General features: G+C 44.7%; 1 protein-coding gene across 2 annotated transcripts in view; it reads right to left on the bottom strand.

Moving 5' to 3' along the window:
• EFHB (EF-hand domain family member B) overlaps nt 1–27518 on the bottom strand; it is a 231308-nt gene that overhangs the window by 81778 nt on the left and 122012 nt on the right. For both annotated transcript variants that reach the window (XM_086942169.1, XM_086942170.1), the window contains 2 exons: nt 21487–21616; nt 19661–19744 (listed from right to left, as the gene is read on the bottom strand). In XM_086942169.1, the coding sequence (XP_086798295.1) occupies nt 19661–19744; nt 21487–21616 (214 nt within the window). The remainder of the gene's footprint in view (nt 1–19660; nt 19745–21486; nt 21617–27518) is intronic.

Here is a 27518-nt window from a genome sequence, read left to right as displayed (position 1 = left end):
TGAGGACTCAATGCAGTTTCACAAGAAGAGGGACGAAGTCCGAGGTCCGTGGTAAAACATTAAGGACCAGCCGTGCCGCCGCGTACTGCACCACCTGCAGTCTACTGAGTGAGGCATCATTAGCCAAAATCAGCAGACCATTTCAGTAGTCCATGCGACTCACTACCATCGCCTGGACTAGAGTTTTACGGGCAGAGTCCGGAAGCAAGGGAAAGACACGACGAAGCAGACCGATTACATGAAAGCAAGAACCAGCTGTTTAGACAACCTGTTCTTTCAGGCTGAGGTCATGGTCTAAGCGAATCCCCAGGTTTTTGACTGAGAGTTTAGGGGAGGGATGGGGCCCAGGTCAATTGGCCACTAATCCGGAGTCCACAGGAGGGGGGCCTCTCCAAAAAGCATAATCTAAGTCTTTCCTACATTACACTGGAGGAAGTTATTCCGCATCCAGTGCAATATGGCCCTCATCCCATTAGAGAAGGCCAATTGCACCGTAGATGAAAATGTATTGAAGCTGGGTTTCGTCTGCATATGATATGGGGATGAACCCATATGTCTTCAGGAGGTTGGCCAAAGGAGCCATATAGATGTTAAATAGTGTTAGGCTCAGACATGAGCCCTGAGGTACTCCCTTGGTCAAATCCACCTGAGCCGACTGATACGAGCCCAGATTAACAATCTGAGAGCGATCCGACAGGAAACTCTTCATCCATAATGAGGCTGAATCTCTTAACTCAACTTCCTCCAGTCTTCTGAGCAAGACACCATGGGAAACTGTGTCGAACGCCGCGGATAGGTCCAACAGCACCAGAATCATAGAATGGCCAGCCATCACTGTAGCTTGACTCCAAGCCCCACACATTTCAAGGCAGCACCCACATTTTTTAAAATACTCCTACTACCTATTCCCTACACATTTAAATTAGGGGTTCCAACAGAGGAACAAGAGAGCCAAATTAATACTAGATTTTGGGGATATCCGCATAAGATATATATTTTCAGCCAACAAATTTAATTGGCACTCATTTACATACTGTGGGGCTTATTATGGTGTCGGTCAAAGTTGCCTCTGACCGACACCGTCTCGGGACCAACCGACCTCTAGTTCGCGGTTCCAACCGTCTGATTACTAATGCGACGAACACTGTTTGATCGAATACTCACATTTCCCTGTGGGAGCTTGTGTTACGGTCGTAAACCGGCCGTAATACAGGCTCCCGTAAAGAAATGTGTGTGCGTGTAAATCTCTGCACCCTGTGGCAGGCACCCTATATTGCCTGCCACACAGTGCATGGATTTACAGGGGAGCACCCTAGGTACCCCCTCGGCCACCAACTGTAGGCCGCGGAGGCAATGGAGGCCCCAAAGTCTCTTTCCAACAGCCTTTCCATGTCAGAAAGGACAGCACAGAAAGACTGTGGAAAACAACATCGTAATCCTGACGGTGGAAACGCCGTCCATAGGGGATTGGAGTGCGGTTCCGACCAACTGGAAGACTCCAAGAGCCAGTCAGAACTGTGTTGGAATGACTGGCCAGTTAACGCTACGACCGCCGACATCGTAATTCGGTGGTTGGACCACAAACCAACAGTGTCGGTCTAAAGCCTCTGACCATGGTCAGAAAGCTTCTGACTAGCAGTCGGAGGCTTTCCGGCCGACATCGTAATCAGACCCAGAGCATTTATATTAATAATCAGGCAGGAGTCGGGTACTTCAGTAGACACCGCCACCTTAAGGCATCTTGCAGAGTCGAAATTGGCTAATGAAATGGAACTCATTAACATAGTGGTTACATATATAACCAGGCATGAATTGGGCACTGCTTTGGACCCCCCAGCATCCCTTAAGGCTCTTTGTAGAGCGGGGATTGGCCCTCCCAGATGTAATAATGCAGACCGGTAACCTTCTAAAAGGTACAGGGTCATGTGACTTGTCACTAAGACCTATGTGTTTGTCTTTTACCCAAAGGGTCAGTTTAGGAAGTCCTGGTTCAAAGACGGTATTCGGTTGAGCACTGGTCGCAAGATGGCAGACACCCTACGTCTCCAGGATTGTGCTCACCTCCGCTCTTCAAGCAATGGATGATATTTACGCTCTGGTTGCTATGGTTTCTCATTGACACATTCATCTATTTTTTACTTTTTGGGTCAGACTGTTCCAGGTTCCTGTCGTACACAAAGAGAACACCTTCGGGATCTCATGTGCAATTTGTCTTTGAATAGGTCGCAGCTTTCCTCCTTTCTTCATGTGAATTGTCATGGGTTGTGCCTGATGCAGAGCAGCTCTTGTCAATGGAACATTCCGCGGACGTCATCGCTTTCAGAACATAAAGAGAGCTGTTCATCGAGGCCCTTCCAGCACCCGCACACGTGGGCCGCGTGCCGGAGAAAATGGGATCTTAATTATCTGAGCCTGCTTCAAGAACCCTTGCCTCAGAAGGCCTTGAACAGAAGTGCAGGGCAGGCTTTTTTGTACCTTGGATAATGACATTCTACTAATATTCTCTAGGGGTGGAGGCAGGGCTTTAAGTGGGATGAAAAAAATTGGGGGTCTCATAGAGGGGCGTGGCCAATATAATTAAGGGCGTGGCTTAAAACACATAAGTGAAAAATCTGTGGTTAGCATTGTGTGCTGCCCAACTTGTATTTTGCTATGTCTGTCATTGCATCCAGATATATGATACTACAAGTAACATCAGACCTAAAACAAGTCAGGACTATTGGCTTTGTCAGTGGTTGTTAGTTGCATAAGATAAATAAGCAGCAACTGTGGCTTGTATATAATATTGAAAAAGCTTCCACTTAAAGCCTTGGTGACACCACGACAATGTTGCTGCTCCTGAATTTCAAAAAGAGAAGGGAAATCCAGAGAGAAAATGACTCTCTTTAAAGGATTTCCCTTCCCCTACGATGCTCACCTGGTATGTCGTCATGCCGAACCTCCACGGGTGAGAAGTGAGCAGTGTGAGCAGCGCACATTGATGTGTGTCGTGTTCCCTTCCCCCAGGAACACACAGGACATGGTAGGGTCTTTCAACGATCTCTTTATTAGCTTCTCAGTTGCATTCCTGCAGCGCGTTGTGTCCCCGACCTCTCACCCCGAGGTCCTGCTCCTCACTGTCCCCTGGTCCCCTCCCCTTGACCGGATGTGGTGTCCGGTGTCCCCTGTCCCCACCCTGTGCCCCAGGGTCCTAGTGCATTTCCACAGCACAACATCTCCCCCTTTGTTGTGAACAAAACAGAGAGAAAGAAAGAGAGAGAGAGAGAGAAAAAGAGAGAGAGAGATATGTGTGCCAAAGAGCTCTATCCCCCGGGCATGTACTTGTCCACCTCTTGTGTCTCTTTACATCTCCTCAATCAGTCTTTTTGTCTTCTTGCACTCTCTTCTTGGTCGTTGTTCTCTGGCGTCAGTTGGTGATTCTGCTTGTGCTGTTCTTGCTTTGGTGTCTCTTCTTCCTTTGTTTTTAGTTCTCTGAAGTGGGAGCTGTTCCACGTGATGTGATATCTGCCGGCTGATGCCGTGATCATAGGCCCCTTGACTTCAGTCACCTTCAGAGGTTCTCTTGCGAAGGCGCTGTCCGACTTTTTTACTCGTCTCTGTTTCACTAGCACGGTGTCTCCTTCTTTTATTGTTGTGCTTGTCGCGTGTCTTCTCTGGTCAGCATACTCTTTCATTTTCGCTTTCTGTTCCTGGTCTCTTGTCGCGATGTCCTTTTGTTCTGTTTGCTCCACCTCTTTTATCTGGGGCAGTCTCGTTCTGCTTGAGCGCCCTAGTACCAGTTCTGCAGGGCATTTCCCCGTGGAGCTGTGGGGGGTGTTGCGAAAGTCTCTTAGTACCCGACATAGGGTCTGCCCAGTTGATATTTGTGTCAGTTTTGCCCTCTGTATTGCCTTCTTGATGGTTCCCATGAACCATTCTGCCATGCCATTTGCCTGCGGCCACAGTGGCGTTATTCTTCTGTGGTTTATTCCCAGGTACGCCATGAACCTCTTGAATTCCTCGCCGGAGAATGGCGTGCCATTGTCTGTTTTTAGTGTTGTGTTGAGCCCCACGCTGCGAACACATCATCTAGTACAGGCAGTGTCGCATTTGCTGACGTTGATGCTACTGGTCTCACTATTGGGAATCTTGAGTACTCATTTATGATCACCAAAAGGTACTTCCTGTTTCTAGGGGCCCATAGAAGTCTGCTGCCAGCTCTGTCCACACCGCCTTCGGTAGTGGGGACATTTGCAGTGGTTCTGGCTTTGATGACGGGCCTGTTATTTGACAAATGTAGCAGCGCATCACCATTTCTTCCACCATGGTGTCGAGTCCCCAGAAACCACACTTTTTCTCGCAACATTTTTTTTGTTGCTACAATTCCTCTGTGTGACTCATGGGCCAATTCCACAGTCCTTTTTCTCAGTGTCTTGGGCATCACTATCCGTGTGCCTCTCATTATTATCCCATTCCCGCACTCCGATAGTTCTTCATTTATTCTTTTGAAAGCTAACAGTTCTTCTTTTTCTACCCCTTTTTCCACATAGCTGTTGCTGTTCACGTGTCTCCATCTTTGCTGTTTGGTGATCTTCATTGATTCTTGCATGGTGCGATCTCGTTTTGTCTCGTCCTCTAATTCTTCCAATGTAATTGTTGTTGGAGTACTCAATTTTAGTGCAAAGTTGAGGTATTCTTCTGCTATCGTTGTTGCCTGTGATGCTTGTGGCAGAGGGTGTCGCGACACATAGTCAGCCGGGTTGTGGTCTTTTCCTGGCTTGTGAATGATCTTGAAATTGTAGTCCATGAGCCGGATCCCCCATCTCTCTATCCTGGGTGGTATTTTTGCGTTCGGGTTTCCATAAATTGTTGAGAGTGCCTGGTGGTCTGTTATGATTGTAAATGGCTTCCCGTAGATGAACATGTGGTAGTGTTCGCAGGCCCACACCACTGCCAAGCTCTCTTTTTCTGGTTGCGAGTATCCTTTTTCAACTTCCGACAAGCTCTTGCTCCCATATGCCACAATTTGTCTTGGGGAGTCCCTCCCTTGTTGATGCTGCGCCAGTATTGCTCCTAGTCCCACTGGGCTGGCGTCTACTGTTAACTCTGTGCATAGTCTTGGGTCGAAATAGGCCAGATGACCCACTGTTGTTACAGCCTGTCTTATTTCTTCAAATGCTTTGCTGCATTCGTCGGTCCACAGAAAACTTTGTCCTTGTTTTGTCAGCTCTCTTAGTGGTGCGCTTACAGTGGCAAAGTCTTTGATGTATCTTGCGCAGTAGCTTGCTAGACCAAGAAATGATCTTACTACCGCTACATCCGTTGGTTTTCGTGCTTTTTCCAGTGTTTCCACCTTGCTTGGCCGCATTCCTTTCCTGGAGAAGATGTGTCCGAAGAAAACCAGTTCATTTTGCCCAAGCTCGCACTTATCTTCATCCAGTGTTAAACCAGACTGCTCCAGGTGTGAGCACACTTCTCTTAGAGCTTTGTTGTGCTCTTCGTCTGACTTGCCAAATACTAAAATGTCATCGCTATAGTTTAAGCTGTTCTTTATGGGCCTTATTATCTGTCTTATTGTTTCTTGAAATATCTCTGCAGCCAATGAGATTCTAAAACTCAGACGTTTGTATATAAACAGACCCAGGTGGGTGGAGAATGTTGTGATATATCGAGACTGAGGATCCAGTTCTAGTTGGTGGTATCGTTTACATAGGTCCAGTTTGGAGAAACTCCTCGTACCTGTAAGACAGCTGATCATGTCGTCCAAGTGTGGTCCAGGATGTCGTTCTCGTTCAATGGCCTTGTTCGGTATCCTCATGTCTACACATATTCTTATCTTCGATGTGTCTTTCTTTGGGACAGCCACAATGGGCGACACCCAGGGCGTCGGTCCTTCCGCTGGTTCTATTATGTCTTGTTTTAGTAGTGCTTCAAGCTCTTCTTCTACCTGTGGCTGCAGATGTATTGGCACTCTTCTGTGGTGCTCTGCGATTGGCCTTGCTGTCTCGTCAATGTGCAGCGTAATCTGTCTGTCCTTCAGCTTTCCTAGTCCTCGTAGTAGCTTGGGGTACTCTCTCAGAATATTTTTCTTTTCTGACATGTTGTATGTCATTGCCATGAGACCCATTACTTGAGCTGTGACATTGCTCAGCAGGCATGGTGCCGGGATGTCTCCTTTCAGTACATGTATCTCTTCAGTTGTCCTTTGATCTTTGTACGTCAGTTCTTCTTTGAATTTTCCCATGTTTGTCACTGGTCTTTTGGCCCCCCACGTGAATACTCTGACCCGAGATGGTCTTAGAGTCTGCTTTATTTCCATCTTGTCATATACCGAGACGCACATAATGTTGCATGATGCACCGCTGTCCAGGACAAATTCTCCTTCATGTGGCCCGAGCTTTATGTTCACCGACTCTGTCTTCTTTATTTTCTTTTTGTCTATCAGGCATATTCTTTCTTCCTCTTCCTCTTCTGTTTCTGACTCTGCGGTCATGAGATACAATCGTTCTGTTTTTTCTTCTACTTCCTCTTCTTCCGACTCTACTGATGAGCTTCTTGCCCCTGTCTCGACATGTCTGATGTGTCTGTTTGTTGGCATTCGTGCTCGTCCTGGCCTTCTTCGGTCGTTTCTGAATTGCCTCCCTTGGCACACACTGGCATAGTGATCTCTTCCATTACACTTTCTGCAGGTCTGGCCAAAAGCCGGGCATGGGCCTCTGTGTGGGAACTCTAGTCTGCATCTGTAGCAAGTTCCTTCCGGCTGTTTTTTTGCCATCTGCTCACTCTTTTCTTTTCTCCACCCTCCTGAGCGGTTGTTGTTCGTCATTCGCTGATTCTGTTCTGTGCCACTCCCTTTGCCTGGTTCCATTTCCTTTGCGTGTGCTGTCGCTCTGGCTTCAGCCCTTCCCAGCGCCAGAATTTTTTCCAATGAGATCGGTTCTTTTAGGATCCTTGTGCGGAAATCGATGTCACGACAACCTTCGATGATGCGCAACCTTATTGCCTGTTCGTTGACGAATTTGTCGAATTCGCAATGAGTTACCAGTTTTCGCAACCTTGTTGCGAAGTCATCCAGAGACTCTTCTGCTTGTTGGAATGCGATCATGGAGCTGTATCATTCGAAATCGACATTTCTCTGGGGATCAAATTTATCCGTTAGGCATTTCTTTAGTTGGTCGTAGGTGACAATCTCTTCTTTCGGCAGAGTCACCTGTAGGTCCTCCACTTCATCTCCTACTAGGCTCACGAATAGGCCTCTCATCTTTGCTTCTGCTACATCAGTCGCTTCCATATAGTTTTCAAATCGTCTGACCCACTTTTCCCATCTGATTCCCGTTTGTGGTTCAGAAAGGCTGAATGGTAGTGGCCTTCTGTATTGCGCACTCGGTTTCGGGTCTGCCATTTCTTCGTTTCTCTTACTTTTATGTCTTGTTCTTTTTTTTTTTCTTTTCTTTCTTCTCTTTCCTTTGTTTGCCCTTTATTTTCCTTTTTATTCCTTTGTTTCTACTTTGTTTTCCTTTTCTTTTTTCCCCTTTGTCTTTGCCTGTGTTTTTTTTCTTTCTTTTTTGTATAAATTGCCGTCTTTCACTGTTTGTTGATCTTTCCTGACCTTAAAATTGCCGCCCGGGCTTCCTTCTCGTTGATTGGCCCTCGCGCCTGACTCCAAGATGGCTGCCGAGAGTCTCGCGAGACTTCGCAGCCAATTGTTGTGTTGCCTGAATTTAAAATGGCCGCCCGTGTGTTGCTGCTTGCTGATTGGCCCTCGCGCCTGACTCCAAGATGGCCACCGAGACTCTCACGAGAGCTCGTGCCAAATCTTTGAACTTCGCGCTTTGTTACACGGCACTTACTGCCACAATCAGACTTCTCTCGCAGTGGTCGGGGTGGGCTCCGCTGTCGCTGCGCTTCTTTGTTGGGCGCTGCTGCAGTCTTCACTTCTGGGCACGATGCGATCCAGGGTGGGCTCCTGGTATAAAATCGCTCTTTTCTTCGATGGGCACGCAGATGGATGCGTCGTCTTCGTCGCCAGATGTCCTGTTCCCTGACCCCAGGAACAAACAGGACACGGTAGGGTCTTTCAACGATCTCTTTATTAGCTTCTCAGTTGCATTCCTGCAGCGCGTTGTGTCCCCGACCTCTCACCCGAGGTCCTGCTCCTCACTGTCCCCTGGTCCCCTCCCCTCGACCGGATGTGGTGTCCGGTGTCCCCTGTCCCCACCCTGTGCCCCAGGGTCCTAGTGCCATTGCCACGGCACGACAATGTGCCTGCTGTCACTGCAGTCCGCCTATGCCAGGGCGCAACACAGAGCCCAATAGAGACCCGTTTCGAGGCCTCCTTTAAAAAACTGCTGGTGCTCAGACCCGGCCCACTTAAAGCCCTGGCTGGAGGGTAAAGTCTGAACGGCTGGAAGATGCTGCCGTTATAAGTGTCCTCCTGACACATCAATTAGCCCCGATGTGGCTCCTGGCCTCCTTGAGTTCTGAATTCTTGTTCATATCTCTTTACCCGGGCCAGAGGCAATGTTTTAGTTTTTTTGTTGAAGTTTTATAGTGCAAACTAGACCCGAAGGTATTGGAGTGCTTTACATAAGCACCAGCCACATTAAACAAGGGCACATTCGTTTTTGTAGGCACGTATAGATTGAGTGATTTAGCCAGAATCACAGATGCCGAACCAACGCTGAGACTCGAACCCGCTTCCCCAGTTCCAAAGTCGGCAACTCTGGCCGTTAGGCCACACCCTCTCTCTGTGTTGGATACATCATCCGCATCTGTAAATGACACTTGTGCCATGTGCTCGATGAGGCGCCCTCCGCATGGTTTTGGGATCTGCTTTGACAACAGTTGATCGAGGTTCAGCACTGGGCTCTTCTACTTTCAAGGAAGCATCTTGGTCACCTGTGTGTTCCTTGTGCCACTGGGTGCCGTGAAGATGCAGCTGAAGGCCAGGCAGCCACAGAGGCTGTAAGACAGGGCCAGCAATGCTGGACTACATTGTTAATTCAGTAGGAGAAACTACATGACATTAAAAACAATTTGTAAAAATCTAGCTATGTTTAGCACATCTTATTTCTACTCCATACACTGAAATGTGCTGTGGGCTGTCTCAGTGGGTCCAACCAACACAATCACTCCTCTACAACAAAACACAAAACTGCCATTACAGATCCCTTTTTATTTATACTGCAGTGAAACGTCGCAGAGTCAGTGTCCCAGCACTGAGGACCTTGTCTGAAGGCAGAAAGAGTCAATGCCTCTGATGCTGCTTGGGAGAGGTGGGCTGGTTATGCGATGGGCAGATCAAGCCACACAGGTAACTCACAAGAGGCTGAGGTTGTATATACAAGCTGGCTCCCAAGATAAGTATGACCCCCCCAGACAAGCCTAAAGTATGGGCAAGATGTGGCACTGGTGCACACTCAGATGCACCAATCAGAATGTGTGCATCTATCATTGGGAATTCAACCCAATTCCAGACCATGCATGGTGAGGGGAGGATGGAGCTGAAGCCCTAAATAACTGCGCTACTAGCGGCATGGGCATCGGGGAGGAGGAGACCAGGCGAGACGTTCTACAGACCCCACGTGTCTGAGATACTAAGGGTCTGTGATTAATCTGCAGACTCAGAAGGGCAGCCAGAGGTTATGAGAAGAAGCTGCAGTTTCTACAGACCTCGATTCACGCCAACTAGGATGCAGGATGTGAGAGGAACACAATCAGTGCCCTGGACCAACTCTCATAGACGGTGAGCAAGTGTACCTTTTACGGTTACTATCAATCTGGGTTCTGCTCCAGCCTTAACAAATGTGACTGCTACTCTCTTGACTTCGGAAGATGGATGGATGGATGGATGGATGGATGGATGGATGGATGGATGGATGGATGGATGGATGGATGGATGGATGGATGGATGGATGGATGGATGGATGGATGGATGGATGGATGGATGGATGGATGGATGGATGGATGGATGGATGGATGGATGGATGGATGGATGGATGGATGGATGGATGGATGGATGGATGGATGGATGGATGGATAGATAGATGGATAGATGGATAGATGGATAGATGGATAGATGGATAGATGGATAGATGGATAGATAGATAGATATTTTGATTAGCACACATGTCCATAGGGGGCCAAGGCTGGATGCCACACAAGATGGCCACTGCTCCGTAGAGTTCCAGTGCGGCTCCAGCAAGAGGCGAGGATAATGTGTGCCACAGATCTTTTCACCTGAAGTCTCTGGAGGGAAAGACGTCAGAGCATGGGCACCGTGCATGGAGGTGTCTTTCATCCTGACAGCTCATTTTTAATACGACTACTGCCTTCTAGTCAGCGGCCAACCCAGTAGCCACCATCTTCCTTTCATGAGGTAATTTCTCAATGCACTTCATGGGGATTCGCCAGGGAATTGCAACCTGCCTCAATGTGTTCTTTACTGCAAAGACAGTGCAAATAACAAGGACCCCCTGTTCGGAATATCAATTCTTAGTACAGGGAAATACACAGTGTAAAAAACATGGCATAATATCAACAAAATAGATGGGAGAAAAATGCAAAAAGGAACCACAAAACCAATTAATTATAAAAAACTATAGTTCATTTAATAAGTATACAAATATTCATATTAAAAACAATTGATAAAAAACATAAATACAAATCAATTATATAAAGAACAAATATACAATTTTCATACAGTACATAAAAAATATATATATAAAAAAGTTATATAACAGTGGCAATCAATATTGTTCGACGCGCGTTTCGGCGTTATGGAAAACGCCTTCCTCAGGAGCCACAAATAATATCTAATTACAGATCATTAGGACGGTGTATCAAAGACAATGCTTTCTTTCTCTTTTTATGTCTATGTCCTTTGGTTTAGGTCGTGGCACAATATCGCTAGTTGCTCGCAATGGGATAACACCACCTAGGTAGATCGTTACTGTATCCTTTTATCCATATAACCGACCTTCATATGGATTGTCAACAGAACTTGAATCGATAGGTCAGATAATTGGTGTATTCCTTCTATAACGGAGCGACCACATTTGATGACATCCTGGGCATGCGATCGCTTACGTGTCCATATAAAAAGGATTTCTAATTTTATGAAGAAAAGCAGAGGGAGAGGTTGTTAGTTGCTAACGTTTTCATTTTCGTCAGGGAAAAGAAGTTGATACCTGCCGACGTCTCGTAGCCGTGGGAGAGTATATCACCACGCCGAGCTAACAATTCGTGAAAAGAATTCCCGTCCTGTATGTATCAACCCGCGGGAGCCGCAAAAGATGGCTGCTGGCGTCCCGCAGCCGTTGGAAAAGCCATAGCCATAGCCATAGCTTTTCCAACGGCTGCGGGATGCCAGCAGCCATCTTTTGCGGCTTTATTACAGGAGACACTTCTTATTGATTCAGAGGTGCCAAGTTAAAAAACAAATGGTTGGCAAAACCATTTTTCTCCCTCAATCTCCAAAGAGAATGGTGTGATCCCTTGTCTTAAGCAATAAAATATAACATTACTCTTTCAACATCAAAATTTAGAGGGTCAGTGGATACTAGTTACACTCAAATTTCATGATGCCACTCTCTCTATAATGAATATATATGTTCCAACCCCTACCGATCCAAGTTTGTTGGAAAACACTCTCCCACCATTTCTGAACATGCCACTGAAAACCTACTGATGGGAAGAGATTGCAATCAGATCATGGATTCATTCATGTATAGAAAAAATATATCTGGATTTGTTACCTATCTTTCTCATAAAGTCTCCAAAACCACCATACCTCAAATGTCACTTCCCAAAACTTGGAGACTATTCAACCCTGACCTTCATGAGTTTTCATTCCATTCAGCTAACCATCACTCTCAATCTCGAATGGATTACATATTCTTGAACAAAAGTTTATTACCAAACCTGGGTAATCCAGAGATAGGTTCTATTTTAATATGCGACCATATTTCGGAGTGGACTGATTTGGAGATCTTTGCTAGCGACCCCAGTAATTCTGTGCTATCGGACACCTCTTTTATTTCCTCACCTTCGTTAATGATTAATTCACAATTCATGATAATAGACAAGCACCTTTTCATTCAATGACGCTTTCAGGGCGGCATCTATGGGTTTCATAATAGGCTACATTTTAGTCAAAAAGTAAAACGAAGAAAAGAAGTCTGCCTCAATGCTGGCTCTTATGCAGCAAATGGAACATAACTACTACACTTTGAAAAAGAATAAAACGGACCTTGGCACTTTGATAGCGGCCAAACTTGAATTCAATAAATATCGACCTTCGACATTTCCTGTACTTCATTGATAACAGTTTTGTTAACCTAAGAACAACTTAAATTCCTTCTTAAGTGTACGTTTCTAAGCACTAAAAAAACGCATATTGGCTAACAGGTCGATGGCATTGTGTTTCCCATAAATCCCATATTTTAAAAACAAAGGCTTTAAAAATTCAGGACACTCTATGAAAACATGTGTAATAGTACATTTAATTTTCTGATCACATATGCAAAATAATTTCCTTTCTTTAACTATCTCAGCTATACTTGGGACCCCTCAAGACGGGATTACATCCAAATCTAAACTTTAAAGTTTAAAGATGAAGAGTTGGATCTGGTAAATATAATAGATATGGAAATATATCTCAATTGCCCAGGGTCTGTAGCGTTAGCATAATAGATGATTTTCGGGATAAATAAAACCCAAAAGAAAGGAATAGGGAACCTCACTTTAATACCTTTTATGAGGGAATGGGTCCCATTCGCAAAAAACGTCAAAAGATAGAAAGTATTCCTTAATACCATTTGTATATTTCAAAAGTTCCCTTGCCTACTTAAGCTCACTAAGTTGAACCTCCAACCAACAGTTCTGAGATAACTTTGACTTTCCATCTTCCAATGTCAATTAATAAAAAATAAAAAAAGATGAATACCAGCCATATGCGATCATTTTAGTAAATTAATTTAGCAACATACAATTTGAATCATTTACCCTTTCGGCAAATTGAATATTTTGTTCAAGCAGCTGCTTTCCACTGGATCTAAATTATCGCTTTTTTTAACATATTATTTCAGAACCATAAAGTGCTTGTGGTGAATTTTGGGCAACAATGCTTTAACATGAGGCTGTATATGACAACCCTCCATACACACTATTAAACTTCAACAGGGAACATGACTGTACAAGTGCACTAGATTCAATAAAATCAACATGGTCATCCCAGTCTAAATTATGAGAGAAAAGCAGCCCTAAATAAATATACGTTCTGACTTCTTCCAATTTTGTCTCATCTAAGAACTATGTAAAATGTGTTCTTTTTTCCCAAAAATGTATACTTTTTTTTTCTTATTTAGCTTTAAAATGCTTTCCTTAAAATAATCTGTTAAAATAGCAATTTTATTTTAAAGACCCTTGGGGTATAATCTAATGGTACGAGGTGCTCTGTGTACATGAGGCACAGTGTATGGGAAGATTCCATTTGCGGAGGGAAGGAGCTTGAAAAGTCAATTGAACTATGTAAATCGGCCACATATAGATTAAAACGAATAGGGGCTAGGACACACCCCTGGTGCAGTCCATTACCAACATAAAGCTATTTACCAAGGCAGCTGGAGGGGTTCATTTCTGCTTGGGTACAATTTGAGGTATGTAATGCTTGTATTAGGGACAACAGACCCTGTGGTATTTTCCAAGCTGACAATTTTTCACATAACCTAGTTCAGTCCTCCAGTATCAAAAACTTTTCGGAAGTACACTAAGCAATAAAAAAATCCCTTATATCAATGAACATCATCACAATTGCCACAATGCAAAACAGTGATTTGTTGTGGAATGGCTAGCCCAAAACCCTCCTTGTTCTACTGCTAAACAATTAATTGGAAAAACCGACTCCTCCAGTTTGTCCAACAATAATCTAGAAAAGACTTTTGCATAAACGTCTAAAAGGCTTATAAGGCTGTATTGGAGGGGCTACTCCCATCCCCCATCTTCAATAAAGGTTTAATAATCGACGCCCAGGAACTTGAATTCGGGAGATGCATTTTGCATTTCTGATGACAGCAGCCCCTATCTTTGGGGTCCCTTAGTTTTCTCAACAGCTTGCAAGGAACTCTTATAACAATCTTAGGAAAACGTGGGCTTGGCTTTTAACCACCAAACTCTTCTGATGCAAATGGGTTGAGATCTTAGAGGATGCCCATAATCCTAAAATTCAGGGTACTCCACATAATTCGTCTCTATGTTCTGTCTTGTTAGATTTTTTTAAACAAAATGCCTACTGGATACTGAATGACTAGTCGATCATCTCCAATCCTCAATATGTGCTGGACTATCTGGATCACAACCAAAAAAAACTTGAGAAAGTACCAACAAAGTGATCAAATGGGTTGTAGTGCTGCTATGTATAACCAAAAATCCATGAATCAGGGAGATGCAGCAGCTGTCCTCAGGAGCCATATTAATCTCCACCAATGAAAACATTGCCACCATCACAACTATGCATGGTTGAGAACTCCTCACCAAAACAAATGGGAGGCTTAAATAACCATCATCATAATCACAATGCCGACGCAACTCCACAATAGCATTAGGAGTATGCAAACTGCGGGATCAGAGACTAGCGGCAGAGTCACTGCCATGCAACCAACAGTGAGCCCTTACACTAAGAAAACCGTAAGCACTGCCCTCGAAGAAACTTACACCAACAACACACTTATGCCTCTTTAAGACTGGCACAGTGTTGGATACAATAATGATTGCTCCTGATAAACTACAACACTGATGTTTATAGCATAGTCTTGCCCACATAAAAGGGACATTTCATGCAGATTTTGGTGCTTAGGGTACCAAAATACTCTTGTCCAAGTATTTTACTAGCCGATTCTCCCTGCTAAATTTTAGCAGGCTTGCTTCAAATTTTAGCTGAGGAAAATTGTGGGCTTACGGTGTTTGCAGCAACTCTTAAATTCGTTTTTCACTACTATGAGGCCTATTGTCTCTCAGGACAACATTGGGATGCCTTATTACATTTAATAAGTGCTAACTTTTGATCGGGAACAAGTGAACATTTCCTGTTTGGTATCTATGAAATTGTGATTAAATTACAATTTTGAAAATGCCATTTTTTATAAAGCTACGTACAAGGGGCTTGGGCCATTTAATCAGCTGGGTTGGGTCACAGTTATAAGCACCTGTAACTCTTGGCAGTTTGCTTCCTCCTCCTGTTCTCCGCAATTAGCACCGAGACACCTCCTCCGGAGGTCACTGTGCGCTCTACCAACTTCAAAATAATAATAATAATAATAATAAAATAAAGTTTACACCAGTTTTATGGTTTTCAAAATATTGAGTTCTTATAGGTAAGGTTGGTGCACTCTTGTATATTTTTGAAAAAGTTACTTCAGCTTCTCATATGTTTCTTCTGCTTCAACCCTACCTATGATCTGTTCACATAGAAGAACATCGGACAACAAGTGCAAGGAGAATTAAAATGAACTAACCAGTCAGGGCCCTGATGAGAACCCAAACATATTGTGAAGTTCGAAACGAGTTGATGACTAAACTTGGGGAGCTATCACAGCTAATGTGAGAACTTAATGTAGGCAATCCTGCAAGAGACATCGGAAGCCTACACCAACGGAATGCGCTTTATAACTTCAATAGGATAATGAAAACAAGAGGTCAAGCATCAGACTAATAATAGAGACCTCAACATTTTGAAAACCATAAGACTAATGTAAACTTTTAAAAAAAATATATGTTAAGTCTTACAAGGTAGGATATATATATATATGAAATAACAAATGTATTTGATTGATATTTTCTTTGCAATATATGACTTTATGTAAATGAAAAGTTTATTCAAACAGGGCTGTAACTAATGTGCCTGACACAGAAATGTTGTCCGAATGATATTGCAATGTGTTTGCGGATTGCATAAAAAAATGGGAACGTTATAAAATCAAAATAAGATTAAGTTAATTACACTACTTGATCTCATAAAAAAGGCTATTGAATCATTACACTCTGGGTATGTAATAGTTTTTTTTTACTTTTATAAAGTTGCCATTTTCCTAACCTTTGATGTTTGGTGCCTGGAGCCTGTCCTGGGTAACCTGACTGGGTGGTTGGCAGTTGTACGTTGTTAATTCCTCCCAGACAGTAACACAATCAAGGGATTAGGTGTGCTTGTAGGGGCCATCTGTGGGCAGGATGAGGGAGACCTGAACACAGCCCTACTTGCAACTGAATAGGTTGTGCTCTGCCTTCAGATGAAGGACTTGTCACCACTGCAATGTCTCTGCAGTCAGCTTGGAGCCAGTGAACGGGAGTCAGGAAACTCCAAGCACTTCAAAGGAAACTTTCTGGAAGCTTCTACTTCAAAGAAGGCACCAGGTAAAAACATAGGACCCTCAAACCCACTCTTAAGTTCAATTTCTGGACCTGCAGGAGGTCTCTAAAAGAACTGACTGCTGCTGTGGCCTGCTGTGTACTCCACAAGACTGTTTTGCTGCACCTGCAGGCATTGCTTTGCTGCCTGGAGGCTGTTTTGAACCCTCATAGACCTGCACTGCTGCTTGAGCCCTGCTTCGTCACTTGAAACAAGGACTACCAAAGTGACTCCAAGATCTAGTTTGCTAGTCTCCTGATCAGAGCCTCAGAGACATTAAAGGCTCCCACCATCTTGAACCTGTACCTGGACCCAGCCTGAGAGAATCCTGAACCCCTAAGTCCAGTCCATGATCCTTGATTGTGGTATTAAAGGTGCCCAGGTAGCCAAAATCGAAAAAGTGGGACATAGAATTTTGTTGTGCAAAAAACTGCTCTGACAACACGAGGGCAGGACAACCTGCTCGTCTATCGGCATAAGGTGTATTACAGGTCACCCTTACTTCATGGTAACTCCTGCTATGTTCTTCTCCACTGCAGCAAATCCTATTCAACGGTCCTTCACCAAAGGGATATCCAGACTCCTGGAACTCTTTTTGGCAACAACCTCCTGCCTAGTCCCGCTAGGGATTTTCAACTTCCAAAAGAGAGACTAAGTCCGAACGTAGAAATCTTCACCGCTACTTCGAACAGCAGCTTCCCAATGATAATGCTCCTCCTCAGACACTGCATGCAGCCTTGCCCCACTGAAATTTACCTTTTCAGAACATTTTCTCCAAAACCGCTTTTAAGTCCGAAGGTAAGTGCTGACCAGGCCCAATCATCTTCTTGCATCCAACCTGCGCTTCATTGAAGTGGGCCATAGTTTTCAACTTCGACCCGGTCTCACATGACGAAATGTTCTTGATTGTCACTTTGATCTTTAGCCGCTAGATATTACAAAAAACTTTACAAATACGTAACTCTGGTTCTAGTGATTGGATTTTTGTCATGTTGGTGTAATATAATTTATTACAATGTACTCTGTTCTTCTAAAGTGGTGAAGAATTTTTTTGTGTTGTGTTTTCACTTAATTACTGTTTGTGTGCAGCATAAATACTTTACACATTGCCTCTAAGTTAAGCTTGACAGTTTTTGTGCAAAGCTACCAGAGGGTAAGTGCAGGATAATTTAGAGACTTTTGTGTTCACCCTGACAGTGATCATGACTGTTGCTTGAACAGAGGTAGCCCCCCATTCAAGCAACAACCCACATTCTCACATGACCCTTCAGACTGCAGGTGACCTTCTGTGATGTAAGGAGTATAGATCTACAGTGCACTCAAGGTCTTTCAAGGAGGCAAAGACTTTCAGACAGACACCACAAACAGGCCATTCAAGTCGAGCTGGCCCAACCACAGAAGGACCGCGTATTGTGGAGCACACTAGACAAAGGCATTTGCAAGTCTTTCCAGTATGAGCGTAGTGTCAGGTTCCTCTTTTCATGCTGTATACGTTGACACCACCTGACAAGAACAGAAATCTTCATGTAAAACTGGCAGGCAGCATGACAACGTTCTCCATTCTGGCCATTGAAATAGAAAAAGAACCTCCACCAGGAAGCTATATGTAGATATGGAAAAAGAGAAGGCACTTCCTTTTCGTTTCCCAAGCCAAGTTAGCTCCAATATGTTAATTATATTTTTAGAATGTGACCCAAACAAGACGAAGGATACATTTGACAGAAAGGTCCTGTCATGTGATAATCCTTAGAATATATAAGGTTTATATTTTGTATGACCATGCATCACAACTCTTTTGGTACTTTCAGGTGGTATGTTTATCGCTCAATAGCCTATATTTCTGTCTTTCCAATTTTTTCTTATTTTTTGGCTCCTTATAAGAGTTGAATTCCTGTGGTCCTGCGTCTGTGTGCTTGTCCTGGTTCGTATTGCTCACTTCTGCTCCCTTTTGTTTAGCTAGTGTCAAATTCCTCTTTTCTTTCTTGAATTTATTATTTTTTCTTAGTTTTTTCCCCCAGAAGTAGTGACTTCTTTCAGAGTTACTTTTTGGATACTTATTGTTAGAAGAGAACACGCTCAATGAAGTGATTGTCCTCACCTCAGTGAATCCAACAAGAAATTCAACCAACGACCCAAACGTCCAGCCTTTGTCAAATTGTGACTTAGAGATATCCAAGGTAAGAACCACTTCAAAATCACACCACCAACCCCATCCCGGAAAAAGAGGATTTAACAAAGCCCAATTGCCAACCGTTTTAAAGCCACTGAGATTGAATTATGAGTAGTTAAACACCTTTGTTGCCACCTTCTAGACATAGGACACGAGCCATCCCCTGGACAAATAGTGACTTCAGGCTCTGGTATGGATTCATTGTTATCACACCCTAGAGGGTCGCGCTAGCAGCTTTAAAAGTATGATAGGCAGGGTTCCTCTTGGCGTTAGTAGGTAAACCTCAATTCCATACCTTACACTGCAGGTGATTAGAGTTGGATTCTCGCCGTTCGCCCACAGCCCAAACGCTGTTTTGTGCTAGAACTACTGGTCAGTACACAATTCTTCTTATGCCCCTCAGAAGAGAGTGAGTCTCTGTTCCGAATGAAATTCAAGGGATACTGAGGAATAACCCCAAAGATTGAGCCAGCTTCAAACTCATTGTCCCCGTTTTGAATGTGCTGAATGTGCTGGATCGACCAGTCAAATACCTTCATTTGGGAAAAGGATTCCAGCCAGCATCCAGAAGGCTAGCATGCATACAATAAATAAGCTGTCACAGAAGAAAATGTCTTTCACTTTCCATGAGGTACCAGTTAAAATGTACTCCTTATATCTTCAGGAATCTGGTCTTTCCTGGAAACCTGAACATCAAAAAGTATAAATTGCAGAGATGCTGTTTTCAGGCAATTGTATGAGTGTTTGGTGAGATGAAGTCTTGAATCATTCTGTCTGCTCACAGATATTGTGATAAAAAAACAAAATAAAACAAAATAAGAAAACTAGGTTGACAGAAAAATAGTAAATCATGATGGTCAGTGAAGGTCTTAAGGTGAAAAGGCGCTGTAATGTGCAATGACTATTCCTACAAAGGAGAACTTTTTTCATGGGAGAAACAGTGAGATCAGAAATGTCATGATCACATCAGAAAAGAAGAAATCTGAACACTTTTTATTGATGAAAACTGTTTCCCTAAGAAACGAGAGGGCCTCAATAGAAGGTATATTCCAAGATTCCCAATATTTTACAAGAAAAGCCATCACTTGTAGTTTGTGTAAAGTACTTACGGGTCATTCACCTTTCCAAGCTGATGCTGAAACTTCTCATTGAAGTCATCATACCTTTTGGCCACAATTTTTGCTGCTTGGCTCCTGAGAAATGTAATTAAAAGTCAAAATGTTACCTCCTTAATGTTACATGACCCCTTACACATTACCCTCTCAACAAATATTGCAGCACCTATTACTGGTAACCCTAGGAAACCAACACAAAAAGCATTAGTATAACCACGCTGGCTCTTGCTCAACAGGAACGACATATAGCCACAGTGCCCATTATGTACATGAGGAAGGATGGAGCAAGAGTAGTCAGGGTGACTGTGATCAGGCGCACTTGCTCATTTGCGGTGACCAGACAAAGATGTCCTTCATGTGGCAGCTCAGACCTGAAAATGTAGCCAAAACACTACATTTCTGAGCTCTTTTTCTTAAGATGGTAGGATCTTCTTTAAGATTACCTGTCTGGCAATGTAAGGCCAGCCATCACGATCTGCTCTGTTGACTCCTACATTTGGGTGTTTCCCTTCATTGAGTTCTATGAGTGCTTCTCCACTTCCCGGATCTTTGGGTCAAAGCACATGCGCGACACTCAATTCACTGTAACCCGGAGGATGCCACCAGCCTTGGAGCCATCTTTAACGCCCTCTCATGCCCAGTGCTTGCCATTGCCTTTTTTCAAACTGTATTTATACTTTCATAAAGAGTAATATATCGATGTGGCATTATAGTTATGTTTCATAAACAGTGGGACACCCAGCCTTTGACAATGCATAGATAGCATAGGAATGGAGAAAGGATATTTTAAGGCACCTAATGTAAACATTTTAAACTGAAGGCGTATACTGACACCTTTATGAAGGAGTATTACCTATCTAGTTCAGAGATCCATTCATAGGACTATTTCAATTAAATATGTCCTGTACGATTGGATTCCTAGGCCGAGGCAGCAACAATCAGTGGTAAGCGTTACCACCCTTCTATGGTACCCAGAGCCTCTTGGTCTTCAGCACTGCCCAGGTTACATCGCTTCCAAAGAAGTTGGCTTATCTCAATAAAGGTGAAAATTGTGCCAGTAGAAATATGAGCATTGTGTATCCCCCTTTTCACATTTCAGTTTCATAGCATCCCAATTTCATTGCATCCCAGCCCAAACCAGTCCAGTCAGTAGGGTACGCAGGATTTTAAAGGACGATCTGGTGAATGGGATGGGGATGTTTACAAAGAGGTACACTAGTTTTGGGAGGGCAACCATTTTAATCCGAGCCACAGACAAAAGTAAAAAGACATATGCCTCTTGACCCCTTCACTTTCTTCCAAACTTGGAGTTAATCGGTGGAGTCTATATACGTCCATGTTCGATGGCGTTTCGACCTATGGTTAATGGGAGGTCATTATCAGGACAGAAAAGTGAGCACCATGTATCATCTAAGGGTCAAGTGCTGTGAGGGAATATTTGATCCAAACATGCCAGGACGTCTCTTAATTAGGGTCTCAGAAAGGGCTCCAAAGTATCACAATCTGATTTTGATCCAAAAAAGGATTATGTGACCATACCAGTCTGTATGTCTATTAAAGGCAGAAACTTGTTAGACTAGCAATAGATAAGCTCCTAGCATGACTGAAGACTAAGCAATCCACTTTTTTTTAAAGAGGGCTTCCTTTACCTGTGGGCAACAACCATAGGACTCTTTGGATAAACTCTGCATTTACCCTGGATCCTCACTGCTTGAGATGAGATCTCTCAGGTTCTAAAATGTCCTTATAATGGACCGGAAACACAGCCCGGCCACTATAACATCAGACATACCCATAAAAACAGACCTGGTTCATCTTACATTTGACACTCATGAAGCCAGTGTAGAGCCTTCTTTGTAAATCTTCCATCGTTGAAATGCGGAGTTGGTACGCCAAATCTTGCATCTTTTTTCCACCTTGACCAGTCATATTTTCTATTTCTCATTTCACCTTTGATGAAAAAAAAATATGTTGTTTAGTAGTTTACCCGTACTGAAAAAACCTTAAACTGTGGCTAGGTAAACCAAATTGCACCTTCCACACTATTCCCTAACGGTAGGTTCAGTGCACACGCTAATAAGTATCGCTAACTAATTACTACTACTGCAAAGCAGATCAACATACAGTTACAAACATAGAGGTCCACCCAAAAGGAAAAAAGACCAACAAAAATAGTTTAAAAATTCTTCTATCTTCTTTATTTTTATTCCAAAGTCTTTAATTCCAAATAAATTTGAACAACAACAGCCTCAGCCAACACGTTTCATTTGAGCATCGAACTTCTTCAGGGTGTTTTATCACCAAGTTGTTTATTTTCTTCACATATCTAATACAAGAAAATACAAGCCTGATACTAAGTCACATTTCAAGTCTCATTCCAATCAATTCCATCTTCTTATCATAACCCGGTCCCAATTTATTCTGGTAATTCACCAATCCAATCCACATGTTCAAGGTTAGCCGTGATACCAGGATCTGCGTCCCACGTCATGACAGGCACTCCATGTTTTTTAGTTTTTTTTTTAACGTGGAGTGCCTGTCACAACATGGGACTTTTAGTTTACCCATACAGTTTGTCCGATTGTTTTACTAATATTGTTAGTTTGGGGTGTATGTTATGCTTGGGAGTGCACGAACAGCTCCAGGCCAATATGTCTTTTGAAGACATTTCTGTAATGCTTTATTTTTATTTAATATAAGTATTTTATACCACATGGCCCACCACTGATGGGGTCTCTTGGTGCAGAGTCCAGAGGTGAGGAAGGGACACAGCTTGGAAGGTAGTTTTATAGCTGGAAAAGCAAACATTGTCCACTTACAGAAGGCCAGCTGATTATAAATGGTGCTGATCAACAGTGGGAGTCAGTCCCAAAGTTTGGATAATAGAATAACTAAGGCCTTGTTGTTTGGGTGGAAAGGTCCTCTGCATGGTAAAGGGTGTGTACCCTGCCTGAGTGGCCAACTGTACTGTGTAGTGTGGCTCACTGGTTAGAGGCGGCAGACCCGAGAGCAGAGGACGGCCCGGGACCAGGGTTCGATTCCCGGCGCGGCAGGTTTCTGGACCAGGGTCAGCGGACTCGATAATTCTCTCGCCTCGGTGCCCACTCTGATCAGCGATCACACTCGGCAACTCTGGGCATTAGCTTGCCTCATCTTCACTAACGGCCCCACAAGACCGCCGGGGATGCCTGGTCTCACCCTGGAGATACCCATTAAGGGACCATCTCTCAGGGAAGCCAGGAAGGGTTTCGCAGCGGTCGAAGCGCCTTGGGACCCTACGGGTAAGTAGTGCGCTATATAAATGCCTATACATTTACATTTTACATGTCTGGATCCCTAATGTTTCTTTTTGTTGTCATTGGCAAACATGGATCATGTGTGTGTGCCATGACATAGGCCTGTCTCGTGGATTCAGGTCTCATTGGACTAGGAGGGGCACCCAAAGCACTACCCTCATAATGGATGAAGACTGCTGCCTTCACTAGGAGTTAAGTAGCACAAGCGCAGTGGTGCAGTAGTGGCACCATACCGTGTAGTGATCACTAGTAGTGAACAGTGCCTTTTACCATGTGTCACTGAGTGCAGCCCACAGGTTCACTCACCTTTTAAAAAGTGCTGCTGCAGTATGCCTAATTCACCCTTGGTCTACATCAGTCAGATGCCAAGTGCTGCGCAGTGCAGGAGTGGTGAATTTGGCTGGTTGTGTGTGCCGGAGAAGGGTGCAATGCATGGATAGGGCAGTGCATGTAACACATGCATGGTGAGTGCATGCCCTGATTGTATGTATACCTGTTCAAGTTCAAGTTCAGGAATTTGTATAGCGCACTACTCACCCAGAGGGTCTCAAGGCGCTTGGGGGAGGGGTTGTATTATTTGTCGAATAGCCAGGTTTTAAGTTCCTTTCTGAATGAAACGTGGTTCTGTGTGAGGCGAAGGTGAGTGGGGAGAGAATTCCAGGTCTTAGCCGCCAGGTAGGAGAAGGATCTTCCTCCCATGATGGATTTGTGGATGCGCGGAACTGCGGCGCGAGCTTGATTGGAGGATCTTAGTTGGCGGGTGGGTGTGTAGAAGGACAGTCGCGTGTTGAGGCATTCGGGTCCTATTTTGTAGAGGGCTTTGTGTGCGTGGGTGAGGAGACGGAACGTTATTCTCAGCCAGTGGAGGTCTTTCAGGTGGCCGGTAATGTGAGCTTCGCGAGGGATGTCTAGTATGAGTCTGGCTGATGCCTTTTGTATGCGTTGGAGTTTTTTCTGTAATTTGGCTGTGGTTCCGGCGTAGAGGGTGTTTCCATAGTCCAGTCGGCTAGTGACCAGTGCGTGGGTGACCGTCTTTCTTGTTTCGGTGGGGATCCAACGGAAGATTTTCTTGAGCATACGAAGTACGTTGAAGCAGGAGGATGAGACAGCGTTGACTTGTCTGGTCATCGAGAGGGAGGAGTCTAGGATGATATATATTGCAGAAGAGATTTTGTTTTGCGCAGTGCGTGCAAAGTGAAAGCATTTGCTGGGTGTATGTATTGAGAGAAGTACAATGCACTTTGTATAGTGCATGCATGATGATTGTATGTACTGGCAGTGTGTGTTTGCCAGTAGCACACCATGGTACAACACAGAAAGGCCACAGCACTGAACAGTGCGCAGAGCCAATGTGTGTGCTGAATGTATGAGTATCTGTGGGGGCACAATACATGAAGCTAACAGTAGAGAATAGAGTGTGTGCTAGATGTGTGCTGTGCCCTTACACTGAATGCAAGTGTGCCTGCAATGGTATACCACATGGAGGGCCTACGTTCAATTTTGGGAGGCCCAAGCCTGTCTAGTGAAGAGGATTAGAAGAATCCCCCCAGACAGATTTATGTATTGCAGTGGACCTGTGAGTTGGGTGGGACACACTGGAAGAAGGGAGAAGGAGAATCCCCCTGTACACTTTAAAAGGATGCTCACTGATTCAGTGATAGAGCACAAGGAATTTGGTGTCTGGAAATGGAGTATAGGAAGAGGAGGTTGAGACCCTAAAATCTGTCAAGCAGCCAGACGGGCTGTGTGAGAAAGGGAAGCTCTGCAAGGCTTGTGCCCGTTACCAGGACAGGTGACCAAGGTCTGCTAGTCTCCCTGCTGGGTGAAGAGACATTACCCAGGGAAACCAAGACACCTGCTCTGGAGCTTGGCACACCAGCGCCTCCCTGTTTGCTAAGACCAGAGCTTTGGAGGGAGCGAGGTTCAGTGAGTAGCGAGGTGTGAGGAGACAGCTGCTGCACTGATCGAGTCCTTGCCCATGTGCAGGACTGAGTATGCGACCTCCATATGGCAGGAGAGGGCCGCCGTGAAGATAGCTGTGTAAAAAGACTGCTGTATAGTAAGGACGGAAGCCTGTGCTGCAAAACTGCGGTGACCCTGTGAGTCATGAGGGGCCGCTGTGGAAAACACTGCCTTAGGATCAGGACTGAAGTCTGCATGACACCGTACTTGTGACCTTGTATACCAGGATGTGCTGTCGTCATAAGGACTACCATGTGGCAAGGGCTGAAGCCTTGCATGGCAGTAGAGCAGCAATGCCAAATGCCAGGAGGGCCTGCCAGGAATAATTGTGCCATGAACTGTGAGCAGTGGTGACCCATAAGTAACAGGGCAAAGAGAACTCCAGCTGATTACACCCGATGGACGGAGGGAGAACACCGTGGGAGCATCACCACCTCAATGAGATCAGAAGCATCAGAACCTCCCCTTTCGAAGCGTGGAACCTTACCCTGCAGGAGGAGAGTGGAAACACCTCTGATTGCTGGCAGATCACTACTAAGGAGAGAGCCTGCACCTGCCCAGTGCTGCTGCTGCTACGTCTGAGTGCAGCCAACTCACCTGAGCAGGCGCTGAGCTGTTTAGAGTACCGGTGGACGAAGCACCCTCCATGACACTGCGTGCTTCCTCCTACTGGAGCAGGTAGGACTTATTACGTGCCTTTGGGCCCTGGTGGACTCGCTGCTTAAAGCGCTGCAGCACTAAGACATGTTTTACTATATTTAGAAGAGACATAGTCAACTCTTGAGATAAGGCCTGCTAGTGAGCATTCCTTGGATGTATCCACCAGTGAATGGGAAATAACCCAATCACATTGTGAGGAATAGGTGGGACAGGGACTTACCTTTGAGACACTAAAAGCTCAACCTCAATGGAGAAATGTGTTATTGTCTGTGAATGCTGTATTCTTCCTTTGAATGAGTAGAGTTAGAAATAAAATACTTCTTTTGGTTATAAAAGTAAGTATTTGGATGGACATTGATGTATTGCTTCAGTGTGTTTGTATGAGCCATGTTCACTAATCTGTATCCACACCTCCCCCTGAGGGAGCCTTTGATTTTCTGTTCACGCCTACCACCGAGAGTCAATTGCAGAAGGGGTACTTGGCCCAGTTGCTTGGGATCCGTAGTAGGTCGGGCCTGAGACATCGGCAGTAAAAGGCCTCAACTCCCAATGTTGGGACCAGTAACCTTGGCATTCCCCAGGGCCCAATGAAAGGGGTTCTGAGGATGTCCAAGGCACCTAGCATGATATACAAAAGAGAGGTAGTAAATTTGAGGAGTCACCCTGAGACATAACAGAACCCAGCAGAGGTGCTTGTATCCCAGGTATTGCTATTACAGCTGGTAGGACTAACATAGTTGGATCTGTTCCTTGAGAGAGACCAGAATCTGGTCCCTTGAGCGGTGAAATGAAATGTTGAAATCGTTGTTGGTGAGTGGGTCCGTACTGAGATCTTATGACTAGGATATCAAGCTTGAATCCCCCAAGGAAGCCTCTCCTACCTGATGCCTTAGGCACTATAAGTGGTATCAGCAGGGTAGCAGGGAACCAGTGAGGGCCAACCAGTATGTTGTGGGGAGAGGTCGCATCCGCAGATAATAGTAGAATGAGCTGGTATCACTTTTGGCTGGTAACCGCTGGCACACACTGGATATCAGCAGATATCTGCAGGTATCAGCTGGTGTCTTCTGCCATACAATGGACAGGAGTGACATAAAAACCCATGTAGCGTAAGGGTCAGTGCTTTCTTTAGTGTGCTCTTTGTGATTATCGCAGTTGCGAGGAACTGTATTAGCGGTCGCATCTGCTGGCGTCACCAGTCATGCGGTGGAGAGGAGTCACATCAACTCCCAGTGTCACCCACCCTGTTGCGGAAGGTGGCCCAAGAAAGGGAGAAAGGGGCCACGCTTGAGTACAGCCTACAGGTAAGGCGCTGAATATCGTTTTCAGAAGGTCATGTGTGGCGAAAATCAAGTTGGCTTTCCCTTTCTTCCCTTCGGTGGTTGCAGAGAGTATCCAGCGACGCAAGTCCAGCACAGCGCAGACCCTTGCATCCCCCCCATGTGTTCTGTGCCTGCAGTTCATGGTACAGTACTTCTGTCTGACGAGTGGGAGCATGCGGCCATTTTGGAGAGTGCTGGAGATTGGGATTGGGTTCAATCACTCATCCACCCACTATGCTCTGTTCCCCGTGGTGACATTTTATCGCCGAGGTGTTTTGACATTTGGATCTGCAATACTTGGTCTTCAGTTCAGTAGAAACTGTTACATTTGTGCTTGGGAGCGTTTCTACCATGGTGGAGTTCTGGTCTGAGGCGGCCATTTTCTTGGGCACTAGCCAAAAAGTCTTTTAAACAAACAAAGCATTTTTACAAATGGCGAGATCCAGGTTGATGATGACACATTCGGACAACACAAGTGCTTTCCTGTACTTTATAAAACAAGAGAGCACCTTTTCCACTTTTCTCCACTGCCTGGCATTAGAGTTGTAGTAATGGGTGAAAGAGCACAACATACATCTGCGAGTTTCCCACAAGCCTTGAGCAGACAGCGGC

Source organism: Lissotriton vulgaris, chromosome 10, assembly GCF_964263255.1.
Source record: "Lissotriton vulgaris chromosome 10, aLisVul1.2, whole genome shotgun sequence".
Classification (NCBI taxonomy): domain Eukaryota; kingdom Metazoa; phylum Chordata; class Amphibia; order Caudata; family Salamandridae; genus Lissotriton; species Lissotriton vulgaris.
Note: the sequence above shows the minus strand (reverse complement) of the source record. Positions and strands in the feature narration are given on the sequence as shown.